This window comes from Scedosporium apiospermum (assembly GCF_000732125.1).
Source record: "Scedosporium apiospermum strain IHEM 14462 chromosome Unknown SEQ_SAPIO_0103, whole genome shotgun sequence".
Taxonomy (NCBI): Eukaryota; Fungi; Ascomycota; class Sordariomycetes; order Microascales; family Microascaceae; genus Scedosporium; species Scedosporium apiospermum.
In genome coordinates, this window is record NW_015971804.1 from 39,848 (window position 1) to 56,934 (window position 17,087).

General features: G+C 51.0%; 5 protein-coding genes and 1 pseudogene across 5 annotated transcripts; 2 read left to right on the forward strand and 4 right to left on the reverse strand.

The window, feature by feature from the left end:
* Positions 1–141: 141 nt before the first annotated feature.
* On the reverse strand, positions 142–1,725 carry SAPIO_CDS6392 (Cytochrome p450 monooxygenase; the record flags this gene model as incomplete). Its single annotated transcript, XM_016788508.1, has 4 exons — positions 142–462; positions 552–1,052; positions 1,168–1,607; positions 1,677–1,725. The coding sequence occupies 4 exons, from the start codon at positions 1,723–1,725 to the stop codon at positions 142–144; spliced, it is 1,311 nt and encodes a 436-aa protein (XP_016641799.1).
* A 739-nt stretch (positions 1,726–2,464) lies between these two features.
* SAPIO_CDS6393 (Lignostilbene alpha-beta-dioxygenase) lies at positions 2,465–7,060 on the forward strand (the record flags this gene model as incomplete). The annotated part of the gene is made up of 9 exons (XM_016788509.1): positions 2,465–2,694; positions 2,772–2,860; positions 2,975–3,351; positions 3,457–3,594; positions 3,662–4,196; positions 4,941–4,979; positions 5,104–5,170; positions 5,240–5,844; positions 6,129–7,060. The coding sequence occupies 9 exons, from the start codon at positions 2,465–2,467 to the stop codon at positions 7,058–7,060; spliced, it is 3,012 nt and encodes a 1,003-aa protein (XP_016641800.1).
* Positions 7,061–7,354: 294 nt separating this feature from the next.
* On the reverse strand, positions 7,355–7,828 carry SAPIO_CDS6394 (Uncharacterized protein; the record flags this gene model as incomplete). Its single annotated transcript, XM_016788510.1, has 2 exons — positions 7,355–7,585; positions 7,664–7,828. The coding sequence occupies 2 exons, from the start codon at positions 7,826–7,828 to the stop codon at positions 7,355–7,357; spliced, it is 396 nt and encodes a 131-aa protein (XP_016641801.1).
* Positions 7,829–8,965: 1,137 nt separating this feature from the next.
* On the reverse strand, positions 8,966–9,778 carry SAPIO_CDS6395 (uncharacterized protein; the record flags this gene model as incomplete). The annotated part of the gene is made up of 2 exons (XM_016788511.1): positions 8,966–9,229; positions 9,491–9,778. 2 exons carry the CDS (start codon positions 9,776–9,778, stop codon positions 8,966–8,968), a joined length of 552 nt encoding a protein of 183 aa, XP_016641802.1.
* A 764-nt stretch (positions 9,779–10,542) lies between these two features.
* Positions 10,543–12,320, forward strand: SAPIO_CDS6396 (uncharacterized protein; the record flags this gene model as incomplete). The annotated part of the gene is made up of 8 exons (XM_016788512.1): positions 10,543–10,749; positions 10,826–10,860; positions 10,958–11,170; positions 11,234–11,328; positions 11,430–11,637; positions 11,703–12,039; positions 12,111–12,193; positions 12,278–12,320. 8 exons carry the CDS (start codon positions 10,543–10,545, stop codon positions 12,318–12,320), a joined length of 1,221 nt encoding a protein of 406 aa, XP_016641803.1.
* A 2,970-nt stretch (positions 12,321–15,290) lies between these two features.
* Positions 15,291–16,103, reverse strand: SAPIO_CDS6397 (annotated as a pseudogene; the record flags this gene model as incomplete).
* Positions 16,104–17,087: the final 984 nt, after the last annotated feature.

A 17,087-nucleotide genomic window follows, 5' to 3' on the forward strand; every position in this document is an offset into this window, starting at 1 on the left:
GGAGCAGTGGCCAAAACCAAAACCAAAGAAAAAAAAGTCACTAAATACGAAGTAGAGCTGAGACTACGAAGTCTTGGCACGATCGAAAGGTTCTTGGATACCTGTTTGCATTCATGTGTACACCCCGGAGCGGAACTACCCTCAGTTTTCTGCAAGATACAATCTGACGTGCACGGGATCCTCAATCACGACAGTGATAGCCTCCTCAATTTTGAGGTTCTTCTTCAACACTTGCCCGCAGTCAAAACTTCTTACAATCATTGACAAGACAATTTTCTGCTCAATGAGAGACAGGTTCTGCCCAATGCATTGTCGAGTCCCCCGCGAGAAGGGGTTGAAATGGGATAGCATCTCCCGCTTCCGATCACCGTCAACTAACCACCGGGACGGGTCGTAGCGTTTGGGGGAAGGAAACACTTTCTCATCGAGCAGGCAATAGAGCGGCGAGGCGCTAACGAATGTCTTGGGTAGAGATTAGCCAAATAAAATCAGACATCTGATTTTTTTTTTTTTTCGGCTGCGAGGGGAGGAAGGGGAGGGGAGCCACCTACGCCGGCTGGGAGATAGTGACCGTTGTACTTCCACCCTTCTTCTGACACTGTTCGTGGCATCCTAACGCGACTGGGGCAGGAGACACGGAGGCCTTCCTTGATACAAGCATCGAGGAAGGGCAAAGCATCCAGCTCTTCAATTAGCGGTCTAGAGTTAAGTGTCGGCATGACGGTTCGGACTTCATCTTGGAGTCTCGAATAAGACTCGGGGTGCTGGAGCAGCTTATGCAGCCCGATGGCCAGGGCCGCGGCGGTAGTATCGGTCCCGGCAACGAACATCACAATGGCTTCCGCGACGAGATGGTCTTTTGTCAGCTCCAACGATGACTTCCTTGCGGACGCAATCATATTTCCGAACATGGTCCAGGAATCATCATCACTCATCTGCGCAAACGCTGTTTCACCGGCATGAGCAAGTTTAAGGAAGCCATTGGGAATAGCACTAAGATTGTAATAACTCGCCCACCGAAGGGCTTCTCGAAGGATCGGAAAGCGTTGAAACTGTAAGAGCACGTTATGTGAGTCTCGAAGGGCCACGAAATTCGGTAGGTGATGGAAGGGAAACAGGGGACAAGGAAAAGGAAGTATATAAGAGAAGAGGAGAGAGAGAATTTACAAATGGCACCGAGTTGGTGGCCTTATCGATGGCATCAAATATATCCGACTCGAAAGTTTCCAGATCTAGCGCACCCGTCGACTTTCCGAAAGCAAAGTCGGAAATGGTATCCAAGGTCATGCAGCGGAACGCAGGAAACAGCGGAATGGGCTCGTTCTTCACGACGAGCTCTTTCATGCGCTCCACCAGATGTGACGCCTTGTCGTAGATGGCGGTCTGGTGTTGGGCAATGTTTGCTCGTGAGAAGGCGTGGGAGAGAAGTCTCTTGTCTTGAGAGTGATGTTGCAGGTCGCGGATTGTGAATAGATTTGGCGCTTGATCTTCGAACGGGCGGTAAAAGTACTCGGATTTCTCGAACTTGGATGTCCGGCCGTAGATGATGTTAAATGCTTCTACATCAGCGAAGGAGATTTCACTCGGTGATATCCTCATCATTGGTCCTGACAAATATTAGCAAATTGCATCCCTCTCAAGGAAGACCAATGCAACACAGCCATAATATAGCGTACCATATTCACGGTGCAGGTCGAGCAGATCGAGGTGGGGGTTTCCCCTCATCTCCAAAGTAAACAACCACCATCGAGAGAACTTGGCAAAGAAAGGCCCCGGGATTGAACGTAAAGGGTGGAAGCAAGCGTTGTAGATGCAAGTACCAGTGGCCCAAAGACCTAAAGCCACAGCGGTGAATATAGTATAGGACATGCTTGACAGATTATCCACCAAAGAGGGACGAATACAAACAAGGGAAAAACAGTCAAGTGTAAGGAAGAAGACAGGAAGAGATAGAAAGACTTTGTTTTTCATCTGTTATTTTTGGATGCGGTTTGCCTTCTTATTTTCGCAAATCGCTGCAACACACCCTCACTTCTTCCTCTTCTACCTCCTCTACTCCCTCCACCACCTCCCCCCGTGCCTCACCATATATTAGGAATCACTGAAGCACAGACCTTCATGTTAATCGGTTTTCTTGATTCTTTAACCCGTACAAAACCAAAGATTCAGCAGGGTCCCTTCGAATATTGGCAAGAAACATGCAAAGGGCGTGGCATTTCCCGAATGCCGTCCGGGGAGGACACCCCCGCATACCCGGATACCCGGTATCCCCGCAAAGTTCCCCATGGGCTAAAACAGGGTCCCAGATCACATTTTATTTTATAACTCGAATCGGCCGGGTTCCGTCTGTTGGTAAACTCGGGAAAGGCAATTGACTAATTACCCATCTGGTCGACTTTCATTCCAGCCGCGTTGTGGCCCCTCCTCCCTAACTAGTACCCAGTAGAGAACAAACCGCACAACCATGTCTGCCTCATCCCTCTCCCAGAAATCTCGCTTGGATTTCCCGGACCGCCCGCAATTCTCCGGGTTCATGAAGCCATGCGGAGTCGAAGGAGAAGTGTTCAACCTTGAGGTTCGCGGGGAGATTCCGGCGGACATTGACGGGACATTTTATCGCGTGATGCCCGATCCTCAGTTTCCCCCATTCATTGAAGATGATCCGGTATCGCACGGCACCAGGATATACCCATGGTATGTTCGAGCACGAAACCCAGAGGCTGACGATAGTGACAGTGGTTCAACGGCGACGGAAACATCTGCGCGTTCAGGATCAAGGGCCGGCGGGTCTCTTTCAAGCAGCGATACGTGCGAACCGAGAAGTTCAATCGTGAACGAGAGGCACAACGGGCCCTTCTTGGTAAGTTGGAAGAAGAAGGAGAAAAAGTAGAAGCAGAAAGGAAAAAGCATCTCGCGTGTTGGATTGGTTCTGCTCGACAGGTCCATAGACTAACTTAGCCCCCGTCTCTCAAAGGCAAATATCGCAACAAGTTTACCGACGCCGTTGAATTCAATACCCGCACCACGGCCAACACGAACGTCGTTCATTTCAACGGAAAACTGCTCGCGCTCAAGGAAGATGCCCCACCATATGCCCTGGACCCCGAAACCTTGGAGACGCATGGTTTGTACACATTCGATGGCCAACTGCCCAGCTTGACCTTCACCGCCCACCCAAAATTCTGTCCAAAGACGGGGGAGATGCTTTGCTTTGGGTACGAAGCCAAGGGCGACGGTACTCCGGATATCTGTTATTATCGTGTGGCCCCAGACGGCAAGTTTCTCGAGGTGGTATGGTTGCGCTCCCCCATTGTAGCCATGATTCATGACTTTGCAGTCACAGAAAATTGGGTACGTGAAAGAGGCTCCCCCCTTCCCTCTCCTCTCCGGGCCACCACCTCTGGCATAAGCGTTTAGAGGAAGAGAAGTCCTAACTCTTAATTCTCGGGTATATAGGTTATTTTCCCTATCATCCCGCTGCTTTGCGACGTCGAGCGTATGAAACAGGGTGGCGAGCACTGGCAATGGAGCCCCGAGACTCCGTTTTATCTCGGCGTGCTTCCACGGAACGGGGCGAAGTCCGCCGACATCAAGGTGAATTCTAGAGAACCATAAAAGGGCTCACCAGTTTTCATTCCAAGCCTAACTTATTCTGCCGTAGTGGTTCACCTACAACAACTCCTTCCCAGGGCACATTTCCAACGCATACGAGGATAAATACGGAAACATCGTGGTAGATCTCGGTCTAAGTAAGCAGAACGTGTTTTTCTGGTGGCCGGATGCCAACGGTAACGCGCCCGAGCCGAGCTCGATCCATTCGCAGTTGACCCGGTTTACACTCGACCCGCAGTCCTCGAACCGGGAGCTGGGCAATGCCGAAGTCCTCCAGGACAACAACTCGGAATTTTACCGAATCGACGACCGCTTTGCCACCCAGGTCTACCGTCACTGCTACTTTGATTTGATGGACCCGACCCTTGGGACAGATTTCCAGGCCATCGCTCCTCAGCTGGGGGGCGGCTATCCGCTGTATAATTCACTGGCACACTTGGATGTGGTCACTCGTAAGATTGAGACATACTTCCCTGGTCGAACCCATATGGTGCAGGAGCCAGTGTTTATTCCTCGTCGCGGATCTACTGAGGAAGGGGATGGCTATGTTTTGGCACTCGCAAACAACTACGCGTCCATGTCCAGTGAGTTGCATTTGCTGGACACCAGAGACTTCACAAAGGCCCAGGCGGTTATCCTGCTACCGATCCGGTTGAGGGCAGGGCTTCATGGAAACTGGGTTGACAGTAGCGAGATCACATCGAACGAAAGGACCCGGGGTATCGACGGTGTTGACAAATAACACAAAACCCTGAATTTCAAATTCACTTTTCTCGGCACCAATATGGTTTAGTATAGCAAATAGTATGATAAGCTCTATACACTACTGCCATGGTTGTTCCGTGTCGATGGCCTCCAACTGCGGAACGCCCTCGCTAGCCTTGTCCACTTTGACCAGATATAAAATGTGCATGAAACAAGCATAAGAATTAAATAAAAACGAGATGGTCGATTAAAAGATTTTAGATTTGTACGAATATACCTCGGTGATCTCTTTGGAGATGTGCACCAGCCCGCTTGTCGTCCATCTGGGAGTCAGTTCCAGTTGGAGTCTATCGTCCTACAGTTCTATCGCTCGATACCACGCGAATTTCATATCTCTCAACTTCCTAGTCACAGTTGGGAACCCCTGAAGTTAGAAAAGGAATCACGGGAGCAGGCCTACTTTGCCGATATTTCGCCTCAGGCTGCAACAAGGATTTAACAGCGCATTTGGGGTAAAAATATCGGACATCTTATGTCCCCGGAGCTTAATCTCCAGGTCCCCGTGGGGAACCTGGTTGACTTCCCCAAATACCTCAGACGCTAATACTCCCCTGATATTCTAGGAGAGGGACCGAGCCAGGCCGGGCCAATACGAGACTATGGTGGGTTTTCTGCTTTTTGCCGCTGTTGGAATCACTCCCCGACACACCCGGCACACCCGGCTGTTATCGCCTGTAGCTTGCGAAAGGATCAATTTGTCACAGAGAATGTCACTGACCTTCGCAGAAGTGCTGAAGTCGCTCTTCGCTTTCTCGACGCATGCTCCGCCTTCCTTCTATATAACGACAGGAGTGTAAACACGATGGCTCACCATGAACTTCTACGCTCCAAACAGAACGCAGTTCTAAAGCCCCAAAACTAGCACATACCTACCCAAACCGCCCATATCCAAGAAGGACCTGTTCGATCAAATGTCTCTTCCATCACGCTCACCCGCCCCCGACGCTCAGTCGGTGAAAAACTTCCTCGATCAAGTCGCCGTCCTCCTTGGCGAGGAACATGTCTCCCGAGACCCCGAGCATGGAGCCCTCAAAGGCCGCCTGGGCGAGGATAGCTATGGCGACGGCTTTTCTGCTAGCGATAACAACCAACCCAGCGGCGCAGTTCGTCCTCGATCGGTTGAAGAGGTACAACATGCTGTCAAGCTTGCCAACATCCACAAAATCCCCCTGTGGACCATTTCCCGAGGGAAAAACTTGGGGTACGGCGGATCTGGTGCTGCTGTTAAAGGGAGTGTTATTCTCGACCTTCATAGGATGAACAAGATCATTGAAGTTAACGGCGAGTACGGGTACGCCATTGTCGAACCTGGTGTTTCTTTCTTCGATCTCTACGAGGAGATTCAACGAAAGGGGTTGGCTCTCTGGCCGTCCGTCCCGGCAATCGGATGGGGTTCTGTTTTGGGAAATACCGTCGACCGTGGGTTTGGATATACGCCTAATGGAGAGCACTCGCAGTCTCAATGTGGTATGGAAGTCGTGTTACCCGACGGAAATCTGCTCCGAACAGGATCGGGCGCGATGAAAAATAACAAAGCTTTCCCGTTGTATAAAGGGTATGCGGCCATCCTCACAGGCATAGAAACAAATATATCTTATGCTAACGATTCCTTTTCTCGTCCCTAATAGAGGTTTCGGTCCAAGCCTTGACGGCCTCTTTTATCAGACAAACCTTGGTAGGACCAGCCTCCTCCCAACGCCCACCTGAACAATCCTAGACTCCTGACCAGCAACTAACCGTATGAAAAATAGGGATTGTCACGAAGATTGGCATTCACATCACGCCAGCGCCGGAAGCTTACGCCACAGTTGATGTTAGTGTTCCTCGTGAAGAGGACCTTATTCCGCTAGTTGGAATCCTTTCCGACCTTATGCGCCGCTCAATTATTCTAAACTCGCCGTCCATTGCCAATATCTTCCGTATAGCTTTGACGTCGCCAGTTCCTGAAGTCCAAGCTAAATTGGCCGAGTATATGAAGCCCGGCTCCTACGTGCCTTACGATGTGCTCGAAGAGATCCGGCTCCAATATGGGTGGGGATTCTGGAAAGCCTACTTCTCCCTCTACGGTTCCGTGGAAATGTTACCAGCGTTGAAAAAGACTGTTGAGCGTGCGTTTTCCTCTATTTCCGGTGTCAAGATTAATTGGCGTGAGTTTCCCGGTTCCCCTGAAAAGACCATCACCGCTGCCGAGATTGGGGAGGAGGAGATCCCCCACAGCGGCATCCCGACGCTGGCGCCGCTCGGCCTTGTGGACACGAGGGGAACCAAGGGTGGTGCCCATATTGACTACTCGCCCATCATCCCTCCATCAGGCCGTGAGCTCTACGACTGGTACTTGACCGCGAAGCAGCGAACTATCGACGCAAGGTTCGACCTCTTTGCAGATTTCCACGTCTATCCCCGGTACGTTGTCGGGATCGAGTTGGTGATTTACTCGATCGAGGAGGAGGAAAGGGCCCTGGCTCTTTACAAACATCTGATGGAGGACGGTGTAAAGCAGGGGTACATGGCATACCGGACGCATGTGAAGTTCATGGATGATACAGCAGCGAAGCAAGGCTTTAACGACTTTGCATTTTCACGATTTACAGGTCTGCTCAAGGATACTTTGGATCCAAACGGAGTTTTGTCACCAGGGAAATCGGGAATCTGGAATTCAGCGAAGCAGCCGCTCTCCAATTGATTAGTCGATGGTGAAATCCGTTCCGAGGTGATGCCCACTGTCTCGGTCATTTCACCAATCGTTTGCTAGAGATGGCTACTAAAAATATGGAGATCTCCGTGTGGGTGGCGGCAGCAGGTGTCATCGAGGAACTGCGTACTCGTGGGATGCTCAACGAATCGATGTCGGGACGAACTTGGTGACAAAGTTCTATTCCACCTTGTGAAACGCTTCAAGTCCATTTCCAAACACTTGCATCTCATTAATGCCTATTTCCTGCAGAACATACGAACGCCCGCTATCGTATCAAGATTACTAGTTGAGCGCAGCTGTACACTCAATCTCGACATCCGTACCGCGGGGCAGCTGGTATACCGCTACCCAAGTCCGAGCCGGCTTCGGCTCCCAGTAAAAGACCTCGTCGTATGCTTCGCTGACAGCGTCGAAGTTTGCCATGTCTGTGATATAAACGTTCACCTTTAGAACATTTCGCAAGCTACTTCCGGATGCCTCCAGAATGGCGGAAATATTCTTCAAGGCTTGTCTCTACTTCTCATGTCAGCGAGGGCAAGTCTCTACCTAGGCATAGCGAAGTAAGGCACCAGGGAACTTAGCGGTGTTTACCGCTCGATCCGTGATGGTTCCCTGCACCAGCTCGCCGTTCGTGTTCGAGATCGCCCCGATGTTGCCCGAACAATATACGAGGCCGTTATATTTGATGGCCTGGGAGAATTGGGGACGAGGCTTCGGTGCCTCGGGGGTGAAGACGGCTTCGATTTTGGGGGCCATAGCTTTCAAATTTGTCTGCTGTGAAGGAGCTTTGTGCGGTTTTTGTCGTGGGGTTAGACCTGCGACGTTTATATGTATCCTCCGCACAATACTCAGCGCGGTCCGCAGACACCTTGCGTGATATAGCAAAAACGGGAATGTGCGGAGCTACATGTGACGGAGACTTTATACCTCTACCTCACGTCGGCTCCTGACGTGAACCTGGATCGGGTAGCGGCGTTTGGGCAATTCACAATGAAATACCCTATTAACGTAGTGGCAGCTATTCTTTTAATGCTAAATTTAGCATTCGCTTTCAGCCATCTCGATCCGAGACAGAATATTTGTGCAATTGCTTGCCAGGATGGCTGGTGTTGCAGCGTCTATACGGAGTGTCAGGAGAAGAAAGGCGGAGACATTCCGTGGGAATGCGTTGATGGACTCCTGACTAACTCCGATGGGTATGTTCATTGGAACCGAAGCCGCTACGCTCGGCTTCAAGCACTCGGGCAGCGGCTAATATCATTCGCGTCAGCTCCCCAAGGACATGGCCTGCTAGAAACTGGGGTGCCCAATCGAGTTTGCTAGCTAGCTTCGGGATAACTTTGAGTAAGGAAACCTCCTAATCGCAACGACTATTACACCAAACTGCCTCAAATCGGCACGAACATGCACTGACAGTAGATCTCGACATAGCCAATCTCTTACCAACGGTTACACCGTCACTTTCACCGTCACTTTCAGGGACGCCGTCAAAGATGTCGGGCACGATTACATTTGTACCTAATCCGCCCGCCGAGACAACGACAGCAGACAGCTTAGGATCCCATGTAGCCCCTGGTTGGGTCTTCCTCCTAGCTGCTGTTGTGGGCCTATACGAAATATTTTGACGGATCTTCGTGGGCATATTTCGGAGGCAAGCGACAGATATCGAGTCAGGATTCTGAGACTGTGTTCCGAAAGAGGGGGAGTGCTCACCGAGTTGGTGGCTATCAAAAAGACCAAAAGTATAGTCTCATAGTTTATTGCAATTGACGCATAGACGAGTCTCCGGCTATCTTAATAAACTGCTTCACATGATAGCCGCGCTCCTTTCTATAACTGCAGTCTGCTATATTCGGCTCTCCGCCCTTCTCTTCAACGGAATGTGATAGTAACTTAGCCTTCCAATTGCGCCGCATCATAGTTGGCCTGAACTGGCGCTACTGCATTATCAAAGAAATCCTTCCGAAAGTTCTCGAATCCAAAGCTCTTTTTCGAATCTGGTCCGGGAAACTCGCGGCGCAGACATCGTTGCACCGCATATGCGTAAGAGCGGCCAACCTCCCTGTAGATTTGATCAGCATGTTGGATCGCCAGTGCGAAGTCGTCCGGTTCAGCGGGAGCAATCCCGACCTCCGTCGCAAAACTGCTCTCTCGCGACTGTTGGCGAAGTGGAGCGAGGGTGGTGTTTAGGCAAAGTTCCATTAGGAGAACGCCAAGAGCAAATAGTACTCTATCGTGAATTCTCCCTATCCTGGTGATTCGATAATTTTCGTCCCCGGCCAGACCGTCCCCATGGCGTTTGAGAACATAGGAAATGCTTTGGCCTATTCGATGAACCGTGGTTATGCAGATTGCCAGACTCCTCGATAATCTCGATCGCATCTGAACCTGCCCAGCTGTCACTCAGGCACGGCGTACCACATAAGTACAGAACAGCCCATGCTGCTGCTGAAGCGATCCCAAGCCGATCTCTTCTGCTGAGCGAGTAGTCGGTAGTAGTGTCAGCAGCTTGTGGGGTATACCGTCGTTGGCCCCCTGTGCCAGGAATTTGGCCAAAGCCACACCATCACCAACCCTTGTCATATCCTGTGCGCACCGAAGGATGAGCCTTTTGAAGGTTTGCGGGTTATCCAAGTCGAGAATTTGTATCGATCCTGTGCGTGTATGGCCCGCACCTCTAGCAAAGTTGCAGAGGCAATCCACCATCGGGTATGGGGATGGAGAAGACTGATTCAAAGCCACCATGACAACTTCTATTTTTAACAACTTTGTTAGCTCGGAAAGCCATTCGAAGGCAGTCATACTACCCAGTTGAAGAATCTACTGTAACAGAAGGCCACCTACTATATAGTACCAAACAGGATGCACCTCTTATTTCCCGGAACCCAGTTGGTGCTCCGTTGGCGGCATTCAAAGTCTGCGATATATTTAACTCAACTGATTCTGATGCGGCGCTCCGATCTGGTTCCATTTGGGAAGTTAGAGCTCCCCATGTCGCCCCGTTGTGAATGGATAATGTGAGTTTGGGCGGCGTGCTTGACCGGATATACCGGTGAAGAGTTCGATTGGTGCCCTCTAGCCTCGGTGTTCCTTTTTATAGTCTTCCGTACACTACAGTATATGCAGTCCTAAAAGAGCGTAAGGGGCCCACTATTAGGGTAACCCCAAGAGACAAGTCGTACGTAAGACACCCGTCCTTCCCTATAGAGCGAACAAGGGACTATTAATCACAGCCCCAGTCCGTCCAGGATGCAGAGTAGCTGAAAGGAAGGAGGGTGATGTTTACCCCGCCCTGCCTTTGACCGCCCTTGCCCTCGCTGTCCCCTCTTTTTTATCCTTATTTAAACTTAAATACCTCAGTAGCTCCCCGAGACAGCCCGCCGAAGAAGAAAAAAAAAGCATCGCGAAAATCATTAGGAACAACCAAGACGATACGAAAATCAAACTCAAATAAGCAGTTCGGCAGTAGTATGTCGTCGCCCCACAAAGCCGGACCGGCCGAGGAAATCGCGCCCACTACTAGCAAATCCCCCTCCACTAGTCCGGGTGCTAGAAAATCAACTTCACCAGCGAAATCGAAATCATCCTCGCCACAGGCGACGTCGCCGGGCGGCCTTTTATCAGGCGAGCTACTTCCCAGCGCCGAAATCCCCGGACCGCTCCACACCATTGAAATTGTATGTACATTATCTGAAATTTCCTCCTTTTTGCTCTTGTTATTGCTGGCCGCTAATCGTCCTCCCTTCGCCGTAGGACAATGATGAAGTAGAATCTACATATAATGAAGGGTGTGCAATAGTTCCTAATCTCGGCTACCGAAGATAGCGGCGAACAGTATCGTGGTCAACGTGAAACTCTAACATAGATGTTGCTAGAACGGTACAGAGCGACACGGAATCTCTGCGGTCATCAATCATGCGCTACAAGTGGGAGCACGGACGGCGGTACCATGCATTCAAAGATGGGGAGTATTGGCACGTCTTCCTCCATCTTCTCTGCGTCCAGTAGCTGGCCATCAGTCCACGGCGGCTCGGCGGCTAACTGGGTCATATTCAGGGCTCCTAATGATGACATACAACAGGATGCCGAGGCTCTTCAGTAGGTGCAGGGTTCCAAGTCTTTGTCTTGTATTTTATCTTCCTTTAATACTCACGCTTCTAGGCACGAGATGTACCGCCGCGTCTTGGGCGGCAAGCTCTTCATGTCTCCCATTCCTGACGATGCACAGGCCGTTCTGGACCTAGGCTGCGGAGCCGGTACGTGGTGCATGTATGTTGGACACCCTAGCCCTAATAACATATATCAAATATGCACCCATGCATATTTATAAGTTACAGTATTTATTAACTGTTCAGAGACGTCGCCGACGAATTACCATCCGCAGAAGTCACGGGCATCGATCTTTCGCCAATCCAACCGGCATTTGTGCCGCCCAACTGCCGCTTCGAGATCGATGATATGAACCAGGAGTGGACATTTCCAGAAAACAAGTTTGATCTAATCTTCATGCGCAGCGCACCTGGTTGTGTGCCAGACTTTGTTGAGTTTGCTAAGAAAGTCAAGCGGTGGGTATTCAACTAACCTAAGAAAAAAAATCATTTATATTGAACACCAAAACTAACAATCCTAGACACCTTAAACCGGGCGGCTGGTTTGAGCATGCGCAAGCCTCTGGGCTCGTGGAGTCTGATGACGGCACCGTAAAGCCCGACTCGGCCGCACGTCAGTGGTACTCCATTTTTGCTACACTAGGCGAAAAGACAGGCAAATCGTTCATGACAAGCGAGGAAGCGCCGGCGGCCATCCGCGAGGCAGGCTTCGACAACATCGAAGAGCACAATGTCAAGCTTCCTATTGGCACGTGGCCGCGCGATCCAGTGCTCAAGCAGTGGGGTGCCTGGAACCGAATGTTTCTACTGCAAGCCATTGAAGGATTCTCTATCCGCGGACTGACTACTATGCTAGATGTAAGCCTCCTTGCTCTGAGATAAACTTATTGTTTTTGTATAACAGGTAGAAACACTGACAAGCACAATAGTATTCCTTCGAGGAGGCGCAGTTATACCTTGTTCAGCTGCGCAAGGAGCTAACTGATCCTCGTATTCACGCATATATTTATTTGTATATATTCTCCCTCTCTATCTCCTCTATCATTTCCTTCTTGTTTTCTTTCTTTTACTATAATATAGAGCTAACGCTATATAGCCGTGTTGTTTACGCGCAGAAATCTTTGAATGATGAGAATTAATTACACTTTTCATCACTGTTACGATCCTAACAGCGGATCACACTCGGATTCTTGGAGTTGGGGTCGTGGGGCTTGTTTAATGAGGTGAAGCGAGGCAGTCAAGCGGGATCAACACAGTGATGGGTGAGAAGTGCGTATACAAGTGTAGGGTGTAGTTGTGACTGGTATTGACTACTGAAGAGTCTAGAGGAACTATCCGAATACCCGGTAGCTTCTGTAGCCTATATAGTTGTTTCCTCCCATCCTCTTCTATAGATTGATCGTCTCCTAGTTGGTCGCTTCTTACTCCAGGCGATCGGCCGTCTTTACTCGAGTAACTACGTATGTTCATGCCGCATCTACGTTCTCCACAGCAACTCCAGCCTATCTTCGGGACGAGTTTCTCCCCCAACCAAACGCACCGGATTTCCCTTTGCAAATCCATCCAGTCCTTCTCTGCAGTCATCCTCTCATCGCTGCTGCTCGGTCTGCTGTGGCTTCCGCTGCTAGAGGAGCGTACCGAGATGCCTCCGGACGCCACCATCGCAGTGGGGAGAAACCTCACTACCAGCTATTGGGACAAAGGGCCACAGTCGCCTGCAACACTAGGACACGATGCTCCCAAAATACGCCGGCCAAGCAACTCATAGAGAACAGATACCGTGGAGATCCTCCCCGTAACCTCGAGTGGTGAGGAGGCAGGGCACGGAGACGCAGACTACAGTCTTCGTTCCGAACCAAGAGCGAACGTCATTCCATCGTAGGTAGCGTTTAGGAGAGGGACATCAGCTAAAGTCCCTGACTGGCCGATGGTCACGCAAAGTTTCCTCGTCCGCCGAGTCGGGCGGCCATTCGTGTAGACTCGGCACAGATGATCGTTTAAGTTTTCTTGTCTCGAAAAGCCTTTCCCACTCGCTTGCAATTATGAAAAGGGCATTCGAGAGTCTTCTTCGGCCTACTCCCATGGATTTTCTCTCGTGTCGTACTAAGCCTCCTGAATAGGTAAACCCATGCAGTTTCTCGCAGCTCCCGTGCTCGCGTCGATATGGCCCTTCATGCTTATCTATGTGTTTACTAATGAGGGATCTGTTAGTGACTACGAAAATAAAATAAAATAAAATGCCGAGTCGAAGATAGGAAGGAACTTAAGGCATTGACTTACATCCACTCGCAGCGACGCTTGAAGCCATCTGGAACTTCCAAGCATCCTTCCATTGCGCAATGAAACCTGCCTCCGTGGCCCTTAGTCACTTCACGATTCAGATTTTGAATAAGCCCCAACCGCGCAGCAGCCGCCAGATTCGTTCTCATGGCGGCTATCGTCGGTGTTGAGGAGCAGAGTCGAACCCGGGGGGGGGGGGGGGGGGGGGGGGGGGGGGGGGGGCTGAGATATCATGCGCAAGCCCTGGCGAGACAGAAGCCGCCGCCTCGGTAGTCAGCTTTACGGACTGAGGAGGAGGTTGAAGCTCCAGGCGCGAACTTCCATGTAACAGGATAGGTCAGGCCTTGTCGGAATCCCCCAAGGATGTTCGTTCGGGCGATAACAGTGGCGATGGAGGCCAATAATAGTTGCAAGCTCGGTCGCCGAGTTGCTTCCTGGCGTAGCCTGAGTGTGGGATTGTTGAAAGCGGCCGCCTGAGTACATTTACACGCGTGATTGTTCTTGCTCGATTAACGATGCGTGGCAATACGCATTTACCTCCAATGGATCCTGCGTCTCCTTGAGGTTTTCTTGACGACTCCGCTCTACTCGGCAACGATTTTCTGGGTGCGTGGGCGTGGTATATGAAAACGCGCACTCTCCTGTCTGCTAAATAGTTAGGAAAGCTCTGCAAACAAAGGTGAAAACTGCTGCAATATGGAGAGCAGCTTGGAAAGTTATACCCGTGCTTCAGACGCCACACTACTCATGGCGCTTCTCCAGTTCGAGGTGTGCATTTCCTCTGTCGATTGGCCATCTCCTTATATCTGCGACGCAGAATCTCAGGATTGTCCGGAGTGGAGGCCGGTCCGCCGACAATGCGCTCCAAGTCATTAAGAAAACGATCAAGTCCCTTCAGGAGGTCCTTATGAGCCTCCTTCCTTGCGTGGCAGTAGACTCATATATTGGTCCGGAACATAGTTGCCATGTGCAAGCTTGGCTTGCCAGAGAAGTCCACCCTGGAGATCTTAAAACTTGCAAGCTCGCCTTCTTCTCTACTATCGATTCCCCTAAACAGCTAAGTGGACGCATTTTTGACTTGACCAAAGTGCTGGCCTTTCTTCTCCGCGTTGTGGACGATGACCCAGATGTCAACAGATTAAACATTCTCCAGTACCTTGCCCAAGGAAAGCCAGAGTTGCTCATCATCGCCCTCGCCTTCACTAGTCTAATTATCCCGTGAGGGACGAACAGGCCTATCTGGGTTTGCCTTCTTATTGAAATAGACAGATTCAATGCCGACGTCCTCTTTGTCAATTAGGGCGGCACGGTCATCCAGATCATAGTCGGGCTTTCCGGACCGTTTTTGAACATCCCGGCCCAGTCAAACGGCATCATGATGAAGGCAATCGAGTAGCGCGTAAGCAACGTGCAGAGGTAGGGTTAGAGGTTACTTGGATTGACTACTGAAGAGTCTAGGGAGATAGACTAAGCACATGGGGGTTCTCGTGGCTTATATGGACGCTTCCCTCTGCCAACTCTTCTCGAAGGACTTCGAGACAGTCGTCTACCGTCCGGTCGATCAGTCAGTCTTCGCCCCTCTGACCCGTCGATGCCTAGCAACTCGCCTAGTCCCTCGCTTTCCGGCTTGCTGCTTACCTTGTCACGGGAATGCTTGTCTTGCTGTGCAACACCACCTTTCCTCGTGGTTTAGTCGTCGTGATAATACCTACGTGTTCCGATGAGCAAGTTTACGGCACAGGTCTCACTGTCGATTCAACTGCTAGAGTATCACAGCCCAGCTCACATGTGTCATTCATCTAAACATAACCGGACTACACTGCTTCCTTTCACTCCGACGCGGCTACCTTGGGTTCGGGGTATTGTACCGACAGGTATCTCAGGTCTCCCGTCACCCCGATATTGCCCACTGGGTTCAGACCCAACCATTCCTTCATCTCTGGGCTCAGCGTGTCCTGGATCTCCTTGGGTAGCTTGGCCGTCCAATTTACCTGCTGCCGCATGAAGGCCGCAGTGTAATAACCGAACAGCAGGGCGCGGTCCTGGTCTTTGGTAACGTTGGATCCGCTTGTGTGCCAGAGGCGACCGTCCATGACAATGATGTCGCCGGCTTTTCCCTCGAATGGCACGAGCAGCTTGGGAGCGTCGGCGGGCACCTCACTACGGTAGACGTATTTGTTGGAGCCCGGGATGTATCGGGTCGCGCCATTTTCCTCGGTCACGTCGGTGAGGCACCAGATGACGTTGAGTGCCCAAATGTCCTGCCATGGATCCGGAAAGACGAGACTCTGGTCCGAGTGCAGCGCCATGCTCCGAGAGCCCGGGCGGGCGATATTGGCCGTGAAGTTGGAGATGAGGAAGTTCTCGCCCAGTACCGACTTGACCATTTCAATTGCCGTCGGGTTCGCGATCAGGTCACGAAATATCTTGTCCAGCTCCATCAGGTAGAAGACACGGATATTGCTAGGGTTGGGGTCGAGGAAGTCCAGGTATGTTTCCTCGCCGCGCTTCTCGGCCTCATGTTTGGCCTTCCAGAGACGATCAAGCGCGGCAGCCGCCTCGTCTGTGGTGAGAACGGAGGGGATCCGGCACCAGCCATGCTCCTTAAGATGGGCCTTGGCGTCGTCTAGTTGAGCGGACATTGTTGTGCGGGTTCGAACGACGTGGATTTGGGGGGCGGGGTTGCGGGAGAGAGAACAGAATAGGAAACAGTCAAGAGGGGCATAGAGCGACTTTAAAGCCTGGCTCCAGCACGTCTACACCGCAGCCGTAAATGATACAATGGTACAAGATTAAAGAATCCCTCTTCCGCTACACCGCTAGTTCGATCATGTCGTCTCTACATACTATGTAGTAGGCTCTTGGGAAACCCCATTTATCAGGAGGCAGTGGAGTCTCCTGAGCGACGACTAGGAAGAGGGGCGAGAAAAATGAAAACATCAATTGATACCCGATAATCCCTGTAAACACGGAGCTGTGTACTTCGCATAGCGGGGAGGCTCGGGGGACAGAGAAGTCATCGAGTAAGGAATAATCGAGCATGAAACACCGCCTGCGGAGATCGGCAGACAACCAATCACCCAAGGACACGAAGGCTGCAGGTATAGCAGGGTGAAATGTTACAAGTCGTGCCTGATATCCTGGCAGACACTATAAGCGGGGTCCTGTTGATCGTGAAGCACTGAGCAGCAGAGCCGGAACAGGTAGACCTGGATATTGACTTGGCTTGGCTACTGAAGAGTCTTGGAAGATTATCAGCGTACACCGCAGGCATCTCAGTTTAATTATACTTTGGGATGCCCTTGAATCGACACGCTCGTATCACGTCTGCGTCGCTTGACTGATCTCTATGCGGTACATCACAGTCAACGTCGTTCGAGCAGATCCTAACTGATCGCCATCCTTCCTGCAGGATGTGTCATATTGCAGGTTACCACTCTGGGTGTGTTGATGGTCCAGACCCTCACAAGGGTTATGTGCATCCCAGCAGCAGTTCAGGGGGTCTCCCATAAGTCTAAAAGATTACGAAGTACGAAGTACTTTGAGCACACTTCCCTGGTGGCTGCTAGGATCCCCAACCGTTGGAATCTCCAGGGGCCCATAAAGCCTCCGCACCCACTAATAAA